This window comes from Onychostoma macrolepis, chromosome 06 (genome assembly GCF_012432095.1).
Source record: "Onychostoma macrolepis isolate SWU-2019 chromosome 06, ASM1243209v1, whole genome shotgun sequence".
NCBI classification, from domain to species: domain Eukaryota; kingdom Metazoa; phylum Chordata; class Actinopteri; order Cypriniformes; family Cyprinidae; genus Onychostoma; species Onychostoma macrolepis.
Window position 1 is genome coordinate 10,407,202 of NC_081160.1, and position 23,479 is coordinate 10,430,680.

General features: G+C 36.3%; 2 protein-coding genes across 7 annotated transcripts; one reads left to right on the forward strand and one right to left on the reverse strand.

Annotated features, from left to right (window-relative positions):
• The first annotated feature begins 133 nt into the window (after window positions 1-133).
• Window positions 134-6,300, forward strand: ccdc80l1 (coiled-coil domain containing 80 like 1). 2 transcript variants are annotated; one of them, XR_009271723.1, is made up of 7 exons: window positions 134-2,319; window positions 3,071-3,227; window positions 3,318-3,454; window positions 3,565-3,716; window positions 3,817-3,920; window positions 5,271-5,664; window positions 5,771-5,835. XR_009271723.1 is itself a non-coding variant. In XM_058779293.1 (7 exons), exons 1-7 carry the CDS (start codon window positions 610-612, stop codon window positions 6,043-6,045), a joined length of 2,619 nt encoding a protein of 872 aa, XP_058635276.1. In that variant the 5' UTR covers window positions 134-609; the 3' UTR covers window positions 6,046-6,300. The 2 variants fall into 2 exon arrangements, 1 of the variants encoding a protein (XP_058635276.1); XM_058779293.1 differs by having other exon boundaries at window positions 5,581-5,664; window positions 5,771-6,300.
• Window positions 6,301-6,806: 506 nt separating this feature from the next.
• Window positions 6,807-21,266, reverse strand: slc19a2 (solute carrier family 19 member 2). Of its 5 annotated transcripts, XM_058779633.1 has the most exons (7): window positions 20,991-21,266; window positions 16,911-16,941; window positions 16,116-16,609; window positions 15,122-15,359; window positions 14,286-14,478; window positions 12,175-12,316; window positions 6,807-12,073 (listed from the first exon to the last, which is right to left on the reverse strand). In XM_058779633.1, the coding sequence occupies exons 1-7, from the start codon at window positions 21,117-21,119 to the stop codon at window positions 11,939-11,941; spliced, it is 1,362 nt and encodes a 453-aa protein (XP_058635616.1). In that variant the 5' UTR covers window positions 21,120-21,266; the 3' UTR covers window positions 6,807-11,938. The 5 variants fall into 5 exon arrangements, with proteins under 5 accessions (XP_058635616.1, XP_058635619.1, XP_058635617.1 ...); XM_058779636.1 differs by lacking the exon at window positions 16,911-16,941 and having other exon boundaries at window positions 6,808-12,073; window positions 20,969-21,133; XM_058779634.1 differs by lacking the exon at window positions 16,911-16,941 and having other exon boundaries at window positions 6,808-12,073; window positions 16,116-16,682; window positions 20,969-21,133.
• Between the last annotated feature and the right edge of the window lie 2,213 nt (window positions 21,267-23,479).

Sequence of the window (23,479 nt, forward strand, 5' to 3'; positions counted from 1 at the left end):
GTTTATGTAGCATATGTATGTAACATATTAGCAAGTCACGCTATTATAATATCAAAAGAGAGTGGGCGTGGTCAATCTGGCTGTGAGCCCCGCTTGTTCAGAACTTTCTTCCAGATTTCAGTGCGTGGAGCTCAGAGAGCATTGAGTAGCATTGGAAACGATGATCGTGAGCTGAGTGTCTTTTCACACCGTTGTTTAAAGGATACAAACTGAAAAAAGTGTTGTGGAGTTTTGCCTGTCTTTCCTGGAAGGTACTGGACGTAACTGAATATTATAATGAGGGAATTTATACGGAATAATGCATTTCCCTCAATCATTTGACAAACTCATTCGCTTTGGATTATGACAATATATAATTTTTCCACGAAGACGAGTTGGAATTACCTTAAGTGGTTTCAATATCCGTTTTACATTGTTTTATTAAGTATTGTTCTGTCTTTGTTAACTATTAGTAATGTAACACGTTTTAACCGTTTGTTTGTCAGTGTTGATAGTTTGTGACTCACTGCTGTTGGATCAAATTACGCTAAAACCATTTCCAAACCTACTCGCCTATCCAAAGTCATAATTCTGGAGTGATTTGTATGTCATATCAGCAGTATAATTGCAATGAAAAATCTTCAGGTACATGTCATTTTGTTGACTCTGACGTGGATTCATGCATCTGACTTGAAGTCTTCCATGGTCCTGAATTACACAGGAGCAGAAGAAGGACATGCACAATTACAACCAAACACTTTTGTCAAAAAGTACACAAATGATATACAATCATATAGAAGATCTGCAAGGTTATCCACTTCCGGGAACACAGATATACTCAGGAAGCCTCAGAATGGTCAGACCGTGGAGTCCTCACGACCCCCTGCCAGGAGGCTCCTGAAAGGGCAAAGACCGGTTCCACACAGGAAACCCAGTGTAATTGACAGCAGTCCTGCTCAAGAACCTAATTTTCAATCTACTCCACTGGGCGCCACTAGCTCCATTAACATCCTGGCTGGCTTTGCAGGTAAAAACCGCGTGCTGGTCATTTCGGCTCCCAACGACTCTGATGGCTATTACAGGATAATGATGAACTTGCTCAAGCCTGGAGTGTACTGTGAGATGGCGGACAGACACATGCAGCAGATCATAATATTTCATGAAAAGGGGAAGATGGGAGGCAAGGTGAGAAGAGTTAGCAATCAGGGATCTCTGGTGGAGGAGCCGCTGGATCCAGCCCTGGTGCCAAGGCTGATGGGCTTCCTGAAGTTGGAGGATGGTAAGTTTGGAATGGTGCTTCTAAGAAAAACCCTTCAGGTAGAGGAAAGATACCCATACCCTGTTCAGCTGGAGGCAATTTATGAAGCTGTAGACCAGGCACCTATGCGTAGACAGGAGAAGGCCAGGCAAAAGGGCTTTGTGCAAAAGTGCAAGACTGCTGGAGTTGAGGGCCAGGTGGTGCAGTCTGTTGGCTCAAATGCAGTTGGTTTGCAACCACAGGTGAACATGCCGGAAAATACAAGGCGACACAAGGTAAAACCTGTCCCTGAGCCCACTCAGACAACTCGGGCACAAATATCAACTACCATCAGTAGTACTACAATGCCTACAACCACAAAACGTACACCGACTACCTTGAAAACTACAACCTCAAAACCTCCAACTACAACTACTATAACAACCACTGCACCCTCTACCTCCATTTTTCCCTCAACAACAACTACTATTACTACACATATACCCACCACAGTGGAGCAAACGTATCCACACACAACCGTACCCTGGCACACATCTGTTCCCAATACCTCTGAACGTGTCTACCGGCCCTCACCTCAAAACAGTGTGAGGGACAAAACTACTCATCTCCCTGTTACCTCAAACTTCTACAAACAACATAAAGAAAAATACCTAGACCACACGCAAAAGATTTCAACTGCAATCTCACCAACACAAGCATCCATACAGAAGCCCAAGGACAAACTGCCTGTGGTGAAACATGGATGGAATAAAAAGCTTAGTCAGCACAGCAGAGATCATGACACACAGAGGCCCACTGCTAATAAACCAGAGACAGAACTTATGACCACCCAAAAGGGGAAAACTAAACCTGACAGTGCCAAAAGGAGGAAGAAGATGGATAGACCTGAAAAACCTGTAAAGAAGATACCTGCAGGGAAAAAAGACTCAGAAGTGACTAAGGAGACAAATGTCAGTGTTCAAAACAAAAAAGCACAAAAGCCAGATGTCTTTGAAGAAAGGGCTGGTGTGGATCATGCAGCGAATCCCAAGAAATCGTTAGAAACTTTCTTGAGTTATTTTCAGAGAAGACGACGACTCGTGGTACGTATTGTACAAGTGAGACACATGAAAAACGTTACAGCTCAGGGCTCAACAATAAGGATTGTCCAATGCCCAATGGATAAGTGCTATAACTTACAATTTTATTTTTTTATCATTACACATTACGTCACAAAATGTTTTCTAAGTTGGTGACATGGAATTCTGTTCATCAAATTATTAAATGTCTTATCTATAGATAAAATATTTCAAATTTTTAGCTATTACTGCAATATTTCTTTGTTTAGAAAAATTTACATTTGATAACGTAAACGTATTTTAAACATTTTCTAAAATAAATATTAAATAATACATGTAAAAAATATATTAAATGAGAATTTTTACGTTTTAAATAATGTAAACAAAATAAATGTAAACATTTAAATTCATAATTTCACTTATCCAATCCTTACTATTGAGCCCTGTAAATATGGTTATTCATTATTCCATGAATAACCATAAACATCTACAGTGTAAAAATGTTTTTGGATTATTCAAATGTTCTTCACACTAAAAGAGAATAGTTCTTTTAAGATCCTTTCACTGAAAGGGAAACCCAAAATGTTAAACCCCCCTTTTGGAACCTTTATTTTCAGAAGTGATAATATACAAGTTAGGTTTCAAGTGCGTTATTTGCTCATTTAAAAAAATATATTACATTCTAAAAAAATTAAGAAGTATTTTGGTTCATAAAAGCACTTTAACAATGACTTAAAACTGTTTATTGTCATATTAATCTTCTCATTGTCTGCAGATAATTACTGCTCCAGATGAGCAGAATTATATGTACAGTGAACAGAGGGATGAGTACCTGGAGCAAGTTTGTGATATGGCACTACGTAAAATTTCCATTATCAGCATCTTTGGGCCCCTCACAAACAGTACCATGAAGATTGAACACTACCAGACAGGTCAGTGCTGCTTACCGTGTTTGTTTGTAACATGTCCTATCAAAATGTCTTCATTCAGATTCTATTATTATTATTATTATTATTTAACAGAACAGGATAACCCCTTGCGGGGCCTGCCGGACAGTGAACTCATCAACCAGGACCTCATCACAGCATTTCGGAAGCATTTTGGGATGATTTATAATGATTTCAACATGATGTTGACAGACTTTGACATGAAAGTCAAGGTGTGTAGTAAAAAAAACCTAGATAATTTTATCAGTGTATATGAGATGTAGATGTAATCATTTCTGACCTAATTTTATAACACGAAATTATGCATTACTTGTTTCCACAGCAACGATATGAAGTGCCAATTGTCATGAAAGCAGTGTTTGACTACATTGACACATTGTCAACCAGCATTAAAGAAACAGAACAGCAGAGGAAACTTGCAGTTATGTGCAAGAAAGAAGATAAATCAAGATCTCTCGAGGACTTCCTATCTAGGTTTGAAATGACTGTTTGTTTTTTGTGAAAATATATAATGCATTAACATAAAGAATATGCTCATCTCATCTCATGCTTTTTCATTAAAATGTCTCTTAAGATTCCGTTGGAGGCGGAGACTGTTTGTAATATCCACCCCTAGTGATGAAGAATGGGCCTATCAGCAACAACTCTACACCATTAATAGCCAAGCCTGCAATCTGGGTGAGATCATTTGGGTTAACCGTAGGAACGTAGTTTAAGAACATCTTCCACTTAATACTACATACTTCCAATAAACATGCGCTTTTAAATGTAAACATACTACTAGTGCTATTTAGTATAGACAAATCCAAAAGAATGAGACAAAGAGAAATGTTTAATTTCACATTCAGTGGTGTAGGCTGTATACTATTACATTATCACCAAACCCCATAGACTTGAAATATTTCCATTAAAAGTTATTTCAGCCAGTGGAATCACGTTGGGGTCCTAGACGGACTGAATTGTTCATGACATCAGTAGTTGCGGAAAACTAGCCCATCTGAAAATGTACTAGACTGAGAAATTGCAGAAAAGTTGACACTATATGACAGCGCACTCAAATTATCAATATGAGGGCCATGTTATGAATTATATACCAAAGTCCCTTTAAGGCAAGTCGTGTCACTCGGCGGCCATCTTTGAAACGCGTCTCGGGCATGCAAGTGCAGCTCCTATCTCTTTGAATGGGGAAACTTCAAATTCTCCAAAACTGGTCACCAAGCTTACGATTAAATTTCATATTTGAAATCACCAATGAAATCTGACAACAACTCTATCATAAATGTTGTTTATTTTGCTCAAATCGCGTTTAAAAAAGCGTATTTCTCAGGCTAGACCAGCAAGTGCGCATGCGCAGTCCTAGGCGCACGTCTCAGAGCGCTGACTGTTTCTATAGCAACCTGGACTTCTAATGGCAGCTGCAGTGATGTGATGACTTTACCGATTAGGTATTGGCTCTTTTGCTCAGAAGGCGGTGCTTCGTTCGATAGAGCGGCCATATTGAGTGTTGCATTTTTCCCCATTCAAAACTCTACGAGTGTCACGTCTTGGGTATTCTATTATAGTCTTTGATATATACAGAACGCTCTAAGAGCTTTGCTGTATCAACACCACTCCCAATTATTTATGTAACTTGGGAAAATAGACACTTTTCTGTTCCCTAAAATACCATGTTAAGCATTTATAAACAAATTTGGGGTCCATTCCAGTGAACACCCTATGCAATCATGTCAACAGCTGTAATTTTTATGGACATTCCAATCAAAACTGCATGATTTAACACAACTACTGAATTGGTCAAAGTCAGATTCTCCGGAGATCTTCCTGCTTATAGAAATGCACATATGTTATTGGTCCTTTTCTTTTAATTGGAACCAGCTCTCATCTGCACAAGAGCCGTCAATCACAAATGCCTCTGAGGAATGGCACCAATAAAAATAGAGTGACGCAGTACTTTTACAGCTCTTTTGTTGGCTATTTTGGAGGTAGGAACATTGCTAAGAATCTTTCTCTGCATTCTTTACAATCCAGGAAGACCTGTGGATGTTTGGGTCCTGCATAGCGATCCAACAGAGACCACTTCCTCTCTGAGGCATGACAGCATGATTGATGCCCTCATAAAAGAAGGCCTGTTTTAGAACAAAAAACAACAACGGATATCATGCAGATCACATGCATGTTTCAGAGAACATCTCTATAAAAAACTCTCACTCCAATCTCATGTATATAGTATGAGACAGAGTTGGAAACAGCTGAGTCATCTTTTGTTGTTTATCTTGTTTAGTCTTGCCGTGCAGCTATGAATTAACCAGTGTTTTTCATAAATTGTTATAAATCACAGGCCTGCGTCATATATCTCTATTTAAACTTGTTGGAAAAACCCTGGATGACATGAGTGGAGTCCTGGAGCTTTATCCCATAAATGGTGAGATTGTTTTGCATTGAACAAAACTCTTTTATGGCCCCTTTATTGCTGAAAATATGATGTAGTGCAATTTTATTATGGAAAAAAACTGTGGTTTGCATTGCAGGAAGTGCATCAGTGGACCGTGAGGACCTGTCTGCTTCGCTGGTGCAGGACATTAGGAACTACTTCCAGATCAGCCAAGAGTATTTCTCCATGCTGCTTGTCGGGAAAGATGGCAATGTGAAATCCTGGTATCCCTCCCCTATGTGGTCCATGTCAATCATTTATGAGCTGGTCGACTCCATGCAGCTTCGCAGGCAGGAGATGGCCATCCAGCAGTCCCTTGGCATGCGCTGCCCTGACGATGACTACAGTCATCATCGTGGTTACGGATATTAAGAACAGAGGCAAATGTCTTAGGAAAAGTGTGAATAGTTTCAAATGTCAGAAAACCTTGCCTTTGCGTTTTTCTTACTAACTATGACTACGGAACAACTCTCACTTTACTATTTTATGGTAGCTGATATTTAGATTTGCTCTTGACATGAAGTAGATGATTTCAAATTGCTGTTGATGATTTTTTTGATGTTTTTGATTTGAACTTTTCATAACATGAATGTATTTGCATGTGGGTATGCGTTTTTTAAGCTGTACGTTTACGAATTAACAATAATAAACTTTAAATTCCAATAAAGAAAAAAATTGGATGTTTGTATTTTGTTAAAATCAATTGATAAGAGGGTTTTGGGATTTGGGATTTGTTTTTGCAAAAAAAAAAGTACATATTTTGTAGACTTTTTTGTATGGGCTGTTTTAGCTGAATACTCTTCCATCTGTAATTTCTCTACTGTCCTCTACTGGGCATTTTGGGATAGTGTAAAAATAGGTCTAGTAGAGTACATATTGCGTAGGTGGTGTAGTTTTGTAAGAGGACTACAAACCATTTTGTAAGTGGATTTTTCATACATCTAATGATCTGGATGATTTAAAAAAAATATTTTTTAAAAAGCCAAATGTTAAACGAGTTATTAGCATATTATGTATATGCAGTTGAGCAAAATAAAATCATTTTCATTTTAATTAGTGCAAATCTTACATATTTTATACCAAAAGAAATGCACAGAGACAGATTTTCAGATTTTATTTTACTTCTGCAGAAAACACCTACAGAATCATTCTTGTTAAAAAAAAAGATCAGCAGGACAGAAAACCATACTCAATGTTTTCTGCTTTTGTATACAACATCATAGAGAACACCTAAAAACAAATAAATACCTTAGAAACGAAATACTAATGTTGTTCCCACACACAAAATACTCATACAACCCTCATGTTGGTATCTTCTACAATTCTTTACAACATGACTGAAATATTGTTATATAATAATGTTGGCACAATCATTACTTCATTTATACAGTGAACAAGACAATCATATTATTGCTGTAAAAATACACATTTCAAATTTTTAATGAAGGCTGAATACTTAAGAAAATACATCTAATCACAGTATTACAGCAAGTAAATTTAAGCTCTGCATATTTCTAAAAAAGCTTTTACTGTAACATTTTTTCTTTAATGTTAGACCATAAAGATTTAAAGATACTTGCCAAGCTGAATAAGCAAATATGCTACAACAGATGGTGCAATGTACCAAGTAACCATATCAAGTAATATTACCATGTGTATAGACAAATCTAAATAGTTTAACTTAATTCCGTTGTGCATAATCTGATATGTCCAGGGTTATAGGAGCAGTATGCCTTCCTCTTCCTCACAAATGCCTTCCTCTTTATCTGTAAATTCAGTTTTTTTTTATATATATATATAATTTGAATAATTCATTAAATAAAATGATAACATTTTATTTTAAGGACCAATTTTCACCATTAACCTAGCATGCATTTTACTAGATCCCTTAATCCTACCCATACCTAAATTTAACAACTACCTTACTAAATATTAATAACCAGCAAATAGGAGTATGAGGCAAAAGTCTTAATTAATAGTTAGAACTGGACCAAGCGGCAACCTCCCGCTCTCTCTCGTGAAGCCAACACGGAAGTGACTAAAACTGCAATTCATCGACTGGCCGCTGGAGGCTGGTTGCAAAAGGGAGTCAATCCCATTGACTCTCCATGTTAAAATGCACAACTTTACAGCAGAAAAAAACATGTTTACAGCCTGGTGCAAAAAATGATTTTTTGATCTATATAGCTAATTTTGCCCTTCATGACAACTGTGAGGGGGGTGAATTTTTTTTATAACTCATCCGTTTAAATGATATTAACCCTTAAAGTTCTGCATAATTAAGGGCGTGGCCACTTGAGTGACAGGTGGATTGCCGCTCTGCTGCAGAGTGTGAAACTCGCTAGTGCGAAACTTTAAAGATTTGTATTTGTACAGAAGAAAATAATTATAGGTAGGACACTGGGAATCTGCCAATTGGATGTTTTAATGAAAATGATCTCAAACTTGATTTTTACCGCTATATTGATATTGTACTCTGCTTTTGCACTGTCTGCAGGAGATGTCACACCAAGGCAAAAGGCAGTAACTTCCACATTATATAGGGTGCTGATCACCATTTACAGAATCATTTTAGTAACATCTGGATACAATCTAGTGATCATTGGCTATTTCATTGATTCTTTTTTTTTTTTCTGACCATAACAACCAGACAAATAGTTAAACGTGAGTGGATACCGTTTTGCAACCAATTTATTTGCAATGTTCGCTAACATTAAAGGATGCAAGTCATACTTCGCCTATTGTTTTTACATCGAACTGAATTAAAATAGCTTAAGAACGACTTGTGGATTGATGTGAACGCCAGCAGGGATAATGCTCCGAATGATTGTGAATTAAACATCTCCGATGGCGTTCATTGCAATGGATTTTGTCGACTTACAAGAAAAGGAAGGAAAATGATTAAATTGCGAAGTTATTGATTTTATGTGTGATACGCTGTCACGGCATTTGAGGATCACGTACAGAAGTGTGCAGCCCCAGACTGACACGGAGTGAATAATCTGCATTATAAAAAAATAAAAAAAACACTTTAAAGATTATTTACGATTAATTATTGTTGCCAAGTTATCGAATCGTTATTGCTTACAGTGCTTTGTTATATGGAGCAGTTTGTTTGTCTAATGAAGTGCCGACAGATGTATAAAGTACACAAGTTACACCAATTTAAAATGGCAGACTTTATTGCAAAGTAAAACAAAGTCAGAATACCGTCTAGCTCCAGGCTGGCACAGTACAGACGAACAAATGCAAACAAATGCAGAGCACCGTAACTTCATTTGAGCGTTCAAAAACAAAATCAAAGAGCTGTAACTGATGTTATACTGTATTCTGCCTCGGTTTCTCCGGGGCTTTTCTCCATGATACTTAAACACATGATAAAGGTCATAATGTCCCAAAATGATCAATAACTCATTTTCGACCAAATACGAAGTTGTTTTGTCTTTGCACGGTGTGTTAGATGTATAAGTGTATAAATAGTCTGTGTTCCACAATTATTGTCAGGTGTTCATGAGATGGATTGCCTGAGGGAAGAAACTGTTCCTGTGCTGTCCGTTCTGGTGCTCAGAATTCTGTAGCATCGACCAGACGAGAAAAACAAAACAAAACAAAACAGACTTTTTGAAAGAAGTCTCCAATGCTCATCAAGCCTGCATTTAATTGATCAAAAATACAGACAAAAAGAGTCCTATTTTGAAATATTACTACAATTTAAAATAATGGTTTTCTATTTTAATGTGCTTTAAAATATAATTTATTTCTGTGATCAAATCTGAATTTACAGCATAATTACTCCAGTTATCAGTGTCACATGATCCTTCAGAAATCATTCTAATATGCTTATTATCGGTGTTGGAAACAATTGTGCTGCTTAATATTTTTTATAATGATTTTTGTTTTGTAAAATATAAGTAGTGTAAGAAAGTATAAGAAGTGTTGTTCTTGAAATATGTTTACATTTATTATTTTATAACTTCTTATTGTAATATTTTATCTAGATGTATGATTTATTTTATGTTTGGATGCACATTTAGCTAATTTAGGTTAATAGAAACAAATAAATCCAGCGTAAACTTGTATGACACTGGAGTATGTGACTATTAAATTCCATCTGTCTTCCAAATGTTGTTGGAGTGGATACCTCACTAATCTTTTGAAGTCACTAAAGCGACTTCAAAAGTGAGGAAACTATTTAGATACATAGTTTAAACAGGTGTTAGAAGCACACACATATAGTTTGAGCGTTTTATATAAGTATTTACAATGGGAGAATCGTGCGTTATTTGTTGACGAAGCATTATTTAAAAAAAAAAAAAAAAAGTATTTACGTAATGCCGTTTGTCAAAGAAACGATACTGACCATGCTGAAAATAATCATAATCATGACAAATATTAGAGAAAAATAAGCCAATAATATCTATGCCAGCATCTTGCAAATCAAAACAAACATTTACTTCAATTACGGTTAAACTCGCACTAACATTAACAGCCACATGGTGGCGCTTGATAGCGCTTCAAGCCCCGCCCACTAGATCCAGCGAGGGGGAGCTGGAGCTCTAGCTCCTCCCATTTGGCTCTGCAGCGAGCACCCTCTCCCAGAGTCCTGCACGGGTCCTTTTTGATAAACCCGCACCCGCAGTAGTTAACCGAATACCCGACCCGTTATCCGACAGCAACACTAATTTAGTTCCGGACCCGACCCGACCCGTTTGACATAAAAACCGCGACCCGAACCGCACCCGCATTAAATCTACATAAGGCGGAAAAAACGCCTTTATTTTATTTTTAATGTAACAAGCAATTAACAAGTCATTCTGAGTTAATGCGTTTAAAAATTAATAATAACATTTAACACACGCAGCCCAACAAGTTAACAGAGAGAGAGAAAGCAACATTATAGGCTGCATAAAAATATGTAGGACTGGCAGCAGTGTTGAGGATCTCGAGAGAGAGAGAGAGAGAGAGAGAGAGAGCTCGCACAACATCCAACGTGTAAAAACAATATAAAACTATTGCGTATGTGACCAATCTATTTTAAACAGGTCTAAAAGGCTAGCTGTCAATCAATGTCAATACAGCTGTCGATTGGCTACAGTGCTCAGTGTTTGCAAATCCCGCTGTAGAAGCCCGGTCTTCAGACAGAGCGCGCGAATACAAGCACGGGACAATTTGAAAGAAAGGAGCTGCTTATCAGCGTGTACTGGATTAAGTCGAAATAGTCTTGGTTATAATTGTACCCGCACCCGCACCGCACCCGACACGTCAATATTATTCCACCCGTTACGTCAATTTTTGCGGTTCACCCGCCCGCGTGCAGGACTCTGCCCTCTCCCTTTTTGCCCATTTTCGATTATCCGGGAATGACGCGCGGTGACGCGTTTCCAAGATGGCGGCGGTCGGCTCCGCCCACTTTAGGCTTCAAAAATGCTCTTCAGAAACCTACGAGTGACGTCACGGACACTACGTCCATTTTTTTTTACAGTCTATGAACTGGACCTTAAAATAAAGTGTGACCAATAAAACATAGATGGAATGTCCTACAAAACTAGTCACATAGTTTTTCTAAGGAGAAATTTTATAATTTAAGGCCAGCAGCACAGCATGATAAACTGTTGCCACATTATACAAGTTAGTTTTGTTCCTCAACTTTGATTGATCACGTGACTGTCTGTTTGATTTAGTCACTGAATCATTCCCTCTTCTCAAAAACACTGACTGAGTAAAAATCGTTATCTCTCTTTTTTCTAATCAAACTGTTGTATAAAAGCAATATCACAATCACAATTGTGCTGCTATTCAGAATCAGCTCCAAACAAATGTGCCAACAATTAAAAATATATTTGATAGTCAATGAAGATAACTGGACCAAGTCTTTTTTATAGGAATATTTCCATTCAAAATCAAAATGTGTGTAAAAAACATAATTTGCAGTACCATAATTCTGTAAATATGTCAGGCAAAAACAGAAAAGATGGCAGATTGAAACAAGTGCTTACATTCATGATAGTACTGGCTATAAAAGTAAGGCATCATAATGGTGTGAATAAAATATTAAATAAGTGCATTTTGTTCCTCACTCTGTGACCCCCAACGGCCACTTATAGTGTATAATTGTGAACTTACTTTTCAAAATCACCAGTGCTTTTATAACCTTTAAAGCTGGATCTGTGGATGCATTTTCTTAATATAAAGTTATTATTTTGACCTATGCATTCAGTTGATTATTGCATAACCTTGTGCTTAACGGATGCTGATGTGAGGTGTTTCAAGCTTCTGGAATGGTCTCTGTTGAGGGTAATTCATTCGGTCTTTCAGGTCCCCTTCTTTTGAACAGTTTATACAGCCAAGCAATAAAGAATATCACAGCTATCACAGCAAAGTAACTTGCATAGATCAGAAACTGTGGAAAAGAGCAAACAAAATTGCACACGATATTAGCAGCTTTCATTAGTGATACACATAAATGATGACCCACTAAGCTAGGTATATGTTGTACTTTACCTGTAGAAAAATGTCCAGGCCTAGACCGGCAGAATCTACTACAATCACGGTAAGAAGCGTCTGCAGTAAAAGTGCGATGAAAGTGTTTACTCCAAAAACCAAAGCATATCGTTTCACACTTAGGTTAGCAGCTATCTGATACCTACAATATAAAAGGCAGATGAATAGAACCCAACATTGATAAAAAAAATGTTACACATTTGTCATTTTTTACAAAGCTTTTTTGAAGGCAAATTTTTTTTTAAGAAATATGAGTGGCAACTGTCAAGTGCCTCTCAAGGAGAGCTTGACTGAAAGAGCCAAAAGAATTTCAGATAAAAGAGCAGTCATGTTTAGAAGGAAGATTTTGTGCACACTGATGAATATGAAAAAAGTAGGTATTAAAATGGCTCAAAATTGTCAGATCAGTCTCTAATAAAAATACAGATGGATATGGAACCAATGACTGAGTTTGGGCTCTCCGCAACTTACAATCTTTGAAGATCAGAGATTTTAGGGCAGAAAGTATGGAAGGATATGGAAACAGAAAGCAGTACTTGATTTGGTTTTTGCACATCCTATTTCAGTTTGATAGCTTTTTGTTAAATATCCTTAATTAGTGATTCTCAAACAGGGGGCCAAACTTCCAAGAGGGCCACAAGATGACTTAAAATGAATTTAAATAAGACTAAACAAGCTTTAAAATAAGCTAAAATCTAGATGTAAGCTGACATATTTCTCATTTTAATTCATTCCTTAACAACTGCCATTTTTTTAAAAACAAATTGTGGTCTAGGAAAACCTGGATACATGAGGGAATTTCTAGACCTGGTAAAGACAGACAGATAGAAATAGCTATTTACTAGTAAAATATAACTTTAAAAACCCTGTAAATCACAAGTGACTTTAAAGTCATGTAAATTAATGGGAAATAAAAACATTCAGTACTGATTTCTGGAACTATGAAATTTAATTATCTTAATTATTTATAACAATTTTTATTTAACTCTTTTCATATATTGCCACTCCTACATTCTGAAATAAAAAATAAAGATTGAAAGAGGCATCTGTCAATACAGTACCAGAAACATCCGATATTAGCTTTGACAAACGTTGAGAACCACTGTCTTGAATATCAGCATCCACTGTCAGAATAATCAGCAGCAACTACAAGGTATGCTTAAATGATTGCAATGTGCTTTTTTTGGGACCACATCATGCAGTAGCATAAGAAAATTAAACTAGGTATGCGCCCTCAGAATTATTATGGGCCATATGCCCAAATATCTATTACCTGCTAAACAATTAAACGAATCAAAATGCTTTCGAACAATCCATCCCATTCCCAACCCTGGTCCTACAGTACCTACTAAAAACTGCACTTTTTAGATGCCTCTAATGAAACATAACTGATTCAACTCTTCAGCTCATTAGAAGAAACTCCAAGACCTGGGGCCAGTTGCATAAACTTAGCCTTTATGTTAAGACTGTGTCTTAAGAACAAGTTTGACAAACTAGCAGTTAGCAAAGGGGTAATTGGTCTTATTTTTGCATTTAAGTTAGACTAATCTACAATTTAATGTAACTCAGTTTAAAATATCATGGCCAGTCTCAAATAAAAAAATTAGATGACTAACTTTTAAGACTAGTCTTAACCTTTAATGCAACCGGCCCCTGAAATAGTTGTGGCAAATAAGAGACATCCATGTGCAGTGTAATAATTTAAATTGACCTTACAACAGTCCATGTCAGCTTCCATGATTTGATTTCAGAAAGCATGTTACACATTTTTCTTTGTGTTAAAATCACTGTCAAATAGTGTCTTGTTTTTTACAGTTATATTTAGTGTATAAAAATGACCTGATACACAAGCTTGTGCCTTTTTTTGCAAGATGTGCATTTGAAGAAATTGATTTCTAAAATCATCAGGTTCATCAGGGAGCGAGCCAACTTGTGATGTTATTTCGATAGATGGACATGGATTACCCACCTCTGAGTGTGGTAGAGCAGTCACTGTTGTAAGGTCAAATGCACAGTGTTCCTAGCACTTTGTAGTCAGAACAAAGTCGAAAGATACCCAGCTTACAATGGATTTCTATAGAAAATGGATTCAGATTGACAGCTTTACTTACATTGCTATGGTGATAAGCAGCATGTAGGTAGCTCTGAAGAGCATGTAGGAAGTGTAGCAAACCCAGATATTTCTGACAGTGTCCATAAGGTACACACACACTGCAATCACCACAGAGAAAATGCAGAGAGCCAGTTCTCCCCACACTGCCCAGGACACTTTCACAAAGCTTACAGCAAATGCTGCAAAAGCGCCTGGTGGGAAAAAAACAAAGAAAGAAACAAACAAATTAATTTGGGAAAAATGTCTCAAACTGTTTTATTGTGAATCACATAACACAGTTGTGTGTCTGCTGTTATATATGACTGCTGAATTTGTTTATGATAATGATGAAAATGCTGGAAACTATGGAAGCTTGACTTTTTCCTCGCAGTTCCGAGTTCACATCTCACAATTTTGACTTTTTCTTGAAAAAAAAAATCTAAATTTTTTCTCAGAATTCTGAGTTTACATCTTTTTTATTCCATCATGGAAAGAAAAAAAAAATAAATAAAAAATTGTTATAAAGTTATAAACTCACAATTGTGAATTAACATCTCGCAATACTAATGTTTTACCTGAGAATTACCTCACAACTTTTATTTAACTTTTTTAGCTTGCAATGCTGAGGAAAAGAAAGAAAAAATATTGTGAGAAGCAAAGTCTGAATTGTGACTTAAATTGTGAGAAAAATGTTTGAATAACTTTTAATAAAGAGATAAAGCCACAATTAATGTTTTTTTAATCCTGCAGTGGAAATGGTCTTGCATAGGTATAATGTATTCTCTGTTACCTATGCTTTTAAGAATGGGAATATAATAAAATGAATTCAATAAACAGATAACCAGATGGCCATACCAAGCAAGGTAGAAATTGTCTCCACGTATCCATTGTAGATCTCAAAATCACTGGAAGGCAAGATTTTCTCCCAGAGTGCTTGAGCGTAATTAACCACCTGGAGATAACCACATGTGGATAAAGCCCACCACACTGACCAGGCAAGTAGGGTAGAGCAGGAGTAACACTCAAGGAAGTCTGACCAGAGCATTTTTACCACTTCCAGTAATCCACTACTGCTAGTCTTGTCCTTGAGAGTCTGAAAGTCAAACAAATGAGTCAAACTGAGTCATATATAGAGACACATGCATATGTCTGTGAACATATCAGTATCTGCCAATTTTAGTATTCTTTTAAGGCCAGTATTTAAGGGATAGTTCACCTAAAAATGAAAATTGCCATCATTTGCTCATCATCATGCTGGCTATGTATGCGTGTCAACTAATGTTTAGATGTAAATAAAAGCCTAATTAAACCCGTTTATCATATAAAGCAATCGTGTCTCTCATATGGATTCATTTTATGACACCTTTTTGAGAGTTTTGATTACCTGGACATTCAATGGAGGTAGAGAAACCACTCAGGTTTCGTTAAAAATACCTTTGTGTCTTGAAGATTAACAAAAATCTTACATGTGACACGTAAGTGACAGGAACGTAAATAAATGTCATGCTCAAAAAGCAAACAATGCATTAAGAGCCAGTGGGTGTAAACATTTTGAACAGGATGATGACGTGTAATTTCTTATTTTCTTTAAATATCATGTTTTTATTTAGTACTCCCTTCAGATGCTACAGATGATGAGATTTCTTCTTGAGCATTAGTGAACGTTTTCTTCATTCAAGATTATAAATTATATAAATATATTTTATATTAGAATAAATTTAGTAAAACAGTTTGGAAGAGCAAATTTGTGCGTGTAAATATATACATGCATATACACATATCTTTTATCACTTTTCTTTTTCTGCTCAGTTAAAACAAAAAACTAAACAAAAAAAAAAAAACTACCCACTGTTCTTTCGTCGGCGCTAAGCTGTATTTTGGACTCTGGATCCTCTGGCTTCTCGATCAGCTGACTGCTGTTAATGGGTTCCAGAACTCCTTCATCCTGAGAGCTGCTCTCTCTGTGGTGAAAGAACAGGCTCTTACTGGGCATGGGTAGGAACCAAGGGGCAACGAAGGCTATGCAGGAGGACACCAGTGTGATGACATTCAAGTAAAACAGAGGCACCTGGGCTACAGACACCAGAATCTGTCCGATGAGTGAGCCAATGGCTGAGCCCAACAGAGTGACACTGCGACAAAAACCAGTCACCCTCTGATAATGAGATGGCTCCACGATGCTGTAGATGTAGGAATAGTAGGCAACTTCAGTGGCAGTTGCCAGACCGAAAAAGAACTCCAATAACTGCATGGCCCTCACACTCTGGGCCTTCATGAGCAAAGCATATGTCACTATGAAGCTGGCCGCCTGGACAATGAGCACAGGTTTGTAGCGAAGGTAATCTGTGGCCAGAAAAACAGGGAAAAGCAGCACGAGGTAGGAATATGTCCAGAATGGATAGATCTCACTCACAACCTGTGATAAAAGTTGAAGTAGTTGGTCAACAAATAATAATTAAAAAAAAATTAACTCCAAAAAACCATGTCATATATTTTACTTAGAGCTTCAATACATGCGAGTGTACACATTTCAATTAAGTGAATCAAAATACACTATATCATATCAAAATATAAAATATCATTAGATTAATACAATTTTTGGGGGACATCTTATGACCTGAATTAACCTTAGACACTTACTGACCTTGAGTCAGGAGGGTATGCAGGGATCCTCTCTATGACATTATTAAAAAAATAAAAAACTTAAAACGTCATATTGGTGGCACTATGGAGTGAATATTATGCCAAAATTATACAACCAAATCCAGAGTTTTGCAAATAAACAATCTGCTTTGCAAAGAAAAACTCGACTTTCAAACAAACGCAAAGTGATTTGCAAATACAAAACTCTATTTGAGAGAAAATGCAGAGGTATGGACAAATATATGTATTGTGTGTTAAAACTGTGAGACTCGTTTGCCTTTTTATGAGGAAACGGCTTGATTTTCTAACAAATGCAATTGAGCAACTTTCTTTTCCAAAAACAGCAGATGGCGCTGTTGGGCAATTTACACTTGTCTCCCGAGACCCAAAACACCTCTTTACCTTTTCAGACCAATATGAGTGGAGAACAGGTGAGTGTCTGACTTACTATCTCTATAACTAACCATTTAGATGTTTTCACAAAGCGACCCTACTACAGTGTCAGTGAAATTCACAACAAGTGCTGTAAAACTGTTAACATGATTGATTAGTTCAAAAATCAGAAGTGACATGGCTAAACATTTAACTAGGCAGTCTTTCCTTATAAAAACTGATCTATTCTCCGTACCTCTTATCCTCTGTTGGATCGCAGGATATAGAATATATGTTCAACATTCAAAACAATGCAGGGGTATAACAATATATCGTGTCACAAATTAAAATGCAAACGTATTATGGATAGCAACAATACTGTGTACCAAAAATTAAAGCTTAGACAATTTAATTTAGTATCAGATATAGTAATATCACCAAAGAGGTCATTTAATAAAAAAGAAAAAAAAAGAAGAAGAAAACAAAATCACATTATTTAGTACAATATCCAAAACTTTTAAAATGATGTAACACTGTGCAATCATTTGTGTCTAAAATAGTTACGCATTTTTTAGCTAAGCAAAATGATGAATATTTCTCTTCTGGTGTCACTCTTGTTCTGTGAATTGGGGAGAAGGATCAAGTTCACGCTGCTATAATACTAAATTCAGCATTTTAATAAACAGCGTGCTACACGTCTGAAGACGCACTCTGGACAGCGAGGACTCTTCTAGGAGTGACTCAGATGACGAACGTTTGCATTTTAAAGAGCCACTAATATAATTCCTGACAGTAGCCTTTTATTCTTAACTTCATGAGTTAAAATGTTGCTCGGCCTTATATAAAAAGCTACTTATTTTTAGTTGGATTTTTCCAAACAGGCTGTTATCAGACTAAAATCTGCCGATTGGTTGAAATATGAAATATCTCCTCACAGGCCACTTTTAGTTTTAAATGTTGTACAAGGCATGTATATAAACTATGCTATATATAAACATAAATATGATAATAAACTATGATATCCCTTATTAAAATTAAAGTTGTTTTTTTTACTAATAGTAAAAGTGTGGTAACAATTTTTTTTGCAGGTTACCATTTCTATATAGGCAGCTTTAATACAAATATCATGGTATTTATTTATTAAAACCATGGTTAACCATGGTTGATGGGATATTAATGTTTAGATTATATTTCGGTACATTTATATAGCTGAATCACAATCAATCACAATCACAAGCTATCTTTATAAATAAACTGCAGATTTGAGTATTAAACAACTACATTCTCGCCTGAAAAACACATTTCATGACACAATAACAGTAATATTTTGAAAATTACGCGGGTTTTTGGGTAATGACGTTTCACAAGTACACAAGAACAGACAAGAACGCATATTGAGAAACGGCTTGTCTGTGTGAAAATATAAAATTATAAAATACACTGTTATATTTTGTGTGTGTGTGTGTGTGTGTTTGCGCACTCTGAAGTAATAAGCCAAACACAGCAGAGCGGAACGAGTGAACAGTGTTGCCAACTAATTTTCAGGGGAAGATGCTAAAGGAAGGTCAATTTGTTGCTAAAAGTTGCTAAATGACGTTGTGATTTCATTGCGCAATGACATCATTGCGTAATTACGATGCAAAAATGTGTCACTACCTCAAATCTCAGCAAAAAATATATTTTATATATGTTAATTTAGATTTGTTGTAAAATAATATAAATGCCTAATATAATATTAACATATAAATAACTGTATTTTTAAATACAACACTGAATTATTTAACACTTGCACAGTTTTGAACCATTAAATTTTTTATTTATTTTTTTATTAGCTAATAAACTTATAAAACTACACATTCTGAACAGTTATAGTTTTAAGCAATGTATTAGTAGTTTGTGTGCTACACTAAGAAAAGTCTATAAAAATAGGGCACAATCTACTATGTTAATTAAGGATTTTTTATTTTTATTTTAAATTACCCATTGTATTTTGTGTTTTCGAGTTGCAGGGTTATGATGGATAATGGATAACACAATGTCCTGAAAAATTACTAGTACCTTTTCCATTTTTCTATATATTTTTCTTACAGTGTACTAACTGATCAACAATCGCAGTATCATAAATGAACAATTATTCCATTATTATTATCAAATTGAACAATTGCAAACAGCAGCTAATTAATTCATGTGATGTGTGTACTGCTATGCATCTTTGGTTTCCTCATTTTGTGTAATTTAGATGGAAACTGTGTGCCTTTTTATCGTTTGAGTCATTTATCAAAAGTTGCTAAAAATTGCCAAATAAATTTGAAAAATAGCTAAATTTGTTGCTAGGTGCTTTTAGAAGAAAAAGTTGCTAGGGTAGTGTGAAAAGTTGCTAAATTTAGCAACAAAATTGATAAGTTGGCAACACTGCGAGTGAAGGAGAAGCTTTATCCCCTTGTATCACTCACAAGTGACGATTCTAGACAACCAATCAATGTTCTGCAGTGAGTTTAGCTCCACCCTTTGCTGTGCTAGGTAGGTACCCCAACGGAAGGTTACCAAAAAAGTGGTACGGCACTGTTCGCTATTTTGGTACCATTTGGTACCAACTTCTGATAATGGAAACGGACATAATTGCGTACCGTGCCGTACTGTACCAAACCTTACCGCTCGGTGGAAACGAGCCATAAATGGTTAATTATAGAGATAGTAAGACAGAAACTCACCTGTTCTCCACTCATATTGGTCTGAAAAGGTAAAGAGGTGTTCGGATCTAGGAGACAAGTGTAAATTGACCGACAGCGCCATCCGCTGTTTTTGGAAAAGAAAGTTGCTCAATTGCATTTGTGAGAAAATCTGCTTTGACAGGTGTGAGAAAATCAATTCAAGTTTCCTCATAAAAAGGTAAATGAGTCTCACAGTTGTAACACACAATACACATATTTGTCCATACCTCTGCATTTTCTCTCAAATAGAGTTTTGTATTTGCAAATCACTTTGGGTTTGTTTGAAAGTAGAGTTTTTCTTTGCAAAGCAGATTGTATTTATTTGCAAAACGCTGGACTTGTTTGTACAATTTTGGCACAATATTTTCTCCATATTGGCACCCACAACATAGATATGACAAAATCAGAGAAACTACTCAATGAGGTTCTTACCAAGAACTGCATTTTTAAATTATTTTTTCTCTTCATTATGATATACCAGAACAGTTGTGCTACCTTGACATTTTTTGTTTTATGCAAAACTATGAAAGCTGACAACCTACAATTAGAAATTCTTTAAAAAACAAAAAAAAACAGGTACTAACCACACAAACACTCTCGGAAGCCTAAAAAATCTTGTGACGCAGATTTAGTAATTAATGTAGGATTTTGCGTTAGTGAAAAGATTAAACTTCTAGGATTAGACAAAATAGTTGGCAGATTCCCATCTATTGGGGGTGCACTCTTACACTCAAGTATATATTCTTCACAATATATTAATTTACATATTTTTCTACACATGTAGATTATTCGAAAGCGTGCTCAACGAGTAAGTAACAGAAGGCTATGTAGCAAAAAAACGTGATTACATTTATTTTTATTTGATCTTATTTCATTATTTTATTCAGAAACTATATATTTCAGCTTTCTGTTAAAGCCCTTTAGGTATCGAAGTTACTTTTTAAAGAGGTCTGACATCACTTCACTGTCTACTTACATCACCCTTCAAGCACATTTACCTCTGTCACCGTCAGGTTTTTATCAGGTCCCATCAAAAACGAGGTTAGAAAAGGTTCCAGTGGTCTGTAGCTGCAGAAAAATCCATAAATACATAATAAAACGGTAGGGTAAAGCCACGGTTGAGACATACTCGCTTGCGCCTATTGACCTTCCTGCTACGAGCAATGCAGCAACATTTTGCAACAAATCTCTTGCACACGATAGTAAAGAACTCGACAAGCGGCGCGGGAGAGTGACGTCAGGTAACAAGCCAATGAGAGCGCTTTCCGTTGACACGCGCCCTCAGACAATGCTTGGTGCAAGAATTTGCAGGGATGTTTGAAAGAAACATTATTGAGAAAACTAAAAAGAAATTGAATTTGTGGTTAATGAGGGACATCTCATTATTTGGGAGGGTATTATTGTCAAAGGTGGAAGGTATATCTAGATCGGTCTATACGTCATTATCGTTAGCGGTGCCTCCCAAGACTATTAAAGATCTAGATCAGAACTTTATTTGGAGGAAAAAAACACATTATTTAAAAAAGGAGGTAATTTGTAATCCTAAAGAGCAAGAGGGACTGGAGGTATTAGATTATAATACTCTCAATGACACTTTTAAAATTAAATGGTTGATAGAGTTTATGAAGAATAGAGAAAGTCCTTGGAATGCATTTCCTAATTATATATTTAGGAACCAGTGGTTCTCAACCTTTTTTTCCACCGGGCCGCATATGGTCCAAGTTCAAGTCTCACGGGCCGCACGTATGTCATTTACATATTACGTCATCAACACAAACCAACCAGATTTATAATATTGTTTATAGCCTAAATATTATGATATCTAAACGAATACATTTATTGAAATAAATAAATAATTCTACTCACCATTAATAAAACACCTGCGCTGTCGGGAACTGACCAATTTTGTGAAATTCTGCTCGAAAGGAGTAACAGCACAATGAAGTTGCGCTTGTAAATTGCAGTCTGTAAAACGCGCACGGAAGCGTGACTTGACACGCGACACTGCAGAAAGTGTGCGTTCACAAATGTAGCCTTGATCCAAATATGGAAAGCATTTTCGAATTTAATAATCGGAGGTTCTCTCGAGAGATGTTTTGCCAAATTTCTGTAATTAAGGATGATTGCTGCGTAGTAGCGTATGGGTGTTTCTTTTTGCCTGAACATCTTTGTGAGTAGCGGGGCAAACCGAAAGCTGCCGGTGGGAAGCGTGCAATCCGTGATCGCGTGCCGTTGCTGATGCTCGCTAATGCGTGCGATCGCTTTCTTATGTGCGCTGTTTTACCGGAATCGATCACGTTCGGCATGGCCCGCGAATGCCCCACCTTGGCGCCGGCCCTGATTCAGCATGGTGGGCCGCATTTGGATTCGTGACGGGCCGCGGGTTGAGAAACACTGGTCTATACTCTTGGAGGCATAGACTTTTTTGTTGAAATGTAATTTTACTGTTGACAGAATTCCTGTTAAATTGGCCGGTTTTCACAGACAAGCCCTGTTAGCTTGGAAATTGGTGTATAAGCACAATTTTTCACCCCACAACTATTTCATATGGAATAACAAGGACATACTATTTAAAAACAAATCTTTATTCTATCATACTTGGTTCAAGGAAGGTATTCTTTTAGCAAGACAGTTAGTTAATTCCCATGGGTAGGGGAGAGTGGGGACGGTTGCAACACTTTTTGTATTTCCTTCAGTTTCTCAGAGACAGTTTTTTGTGGAAAGCCAAAATCTTTATATATTAAACCCACATCTGTCAGATACCCACCCACAGTGCTGTTACATGCATACATATGATAATATATGTACAATTTAAACTTGAACAGACAAAGTGAAACGTTGCAACTGACCCCTAGCAGGGGACGGTTGCAACACTTATTAAAATGTAATAATAAAGAAACATTATATAACATTATATTGCAATTTCTTTATTTTATTTGTGAACATACAAAATGTATATTGGTTAAATTGTTGAATTTGTTAAATTGGCCATAAAAATACAAAGACTAGTAAAAGAACAAGTAACAATCATGTTTTGGTTAATTATTAGGCCTAAAAAAAAATTGACCAACAAAATATTTTTAATGAAAATCTAGACTGAAAATTTACTGAACTACTTCTGTGAACTCCTGAAATGAACTGTGTCTGTCTGTGTGTGTGTGTGTGTGTGTGTGTGTGTGTGCTGCTTTTGTGAAAAGTCAGGACATAGATTTGTATAATGACAAAGGTATGACATAGGTATTACAAGGTGAAGGTGACTTTTCAGGACATTGGCCCATGTCCCCACTTTTCAAAACACTTATAAATCATACAGAGTGAGGTTTTTTGGGGAAAGTAAATACACTATAAAAAACCATTACGCCTATGGGATGTCCCCACTTTTCATAAAAACGAACATGTGTGAGTGAGTGTGTGTGTGTGTGTGTGTGTGTGTAAGATAGTGTATGCGTGTGTGACAGAGAGAGGTTTAGAGAGAAATAAATTAGTT

Coding starts and splice junctions, on each gene's coding strand:
- ccdc80l1 (XM_058779293.1), top strand. CDS start 610: ATGAAAAATCTTCAGGTACATGTCATTTTGTTGACTCTGACGTGGATT. Junction 2,320..3,070: donor AGAGAAGACGACGACTCGTG/GTACGTATTGTA, acceptor CATTGTCTGCAG/ATAATTACTGCTCCAGATGA. Junction 3,228..3,317: donor GATTGAACACTACCAGACAG/GTCAGTGCTGCT, acceptor ATTATTTAACAG/AACAGGATAACCCCTTGCGG.
- slc19a2 (XM_058779632.1), bottom strand. CDS start 21,119: ATGTCTCAACCGTGGCTTTACCCTACCGTTTTATTATGTATTTATGGA. Junction 14,479..15,121: donor GACAATTTCTACCTTGCTTG/GTATGGCCATCT, acceptor TTTTCCCACCAG/GCGCTTTTGCAGCATTTGCT. Junction 12,074..12,174: donor GCCTGGACATTTTTCTACAG/GTAAAGTACAAC, acceptor TCTTTTCCACAG/TTTCTGATCTATGCAAGTTA.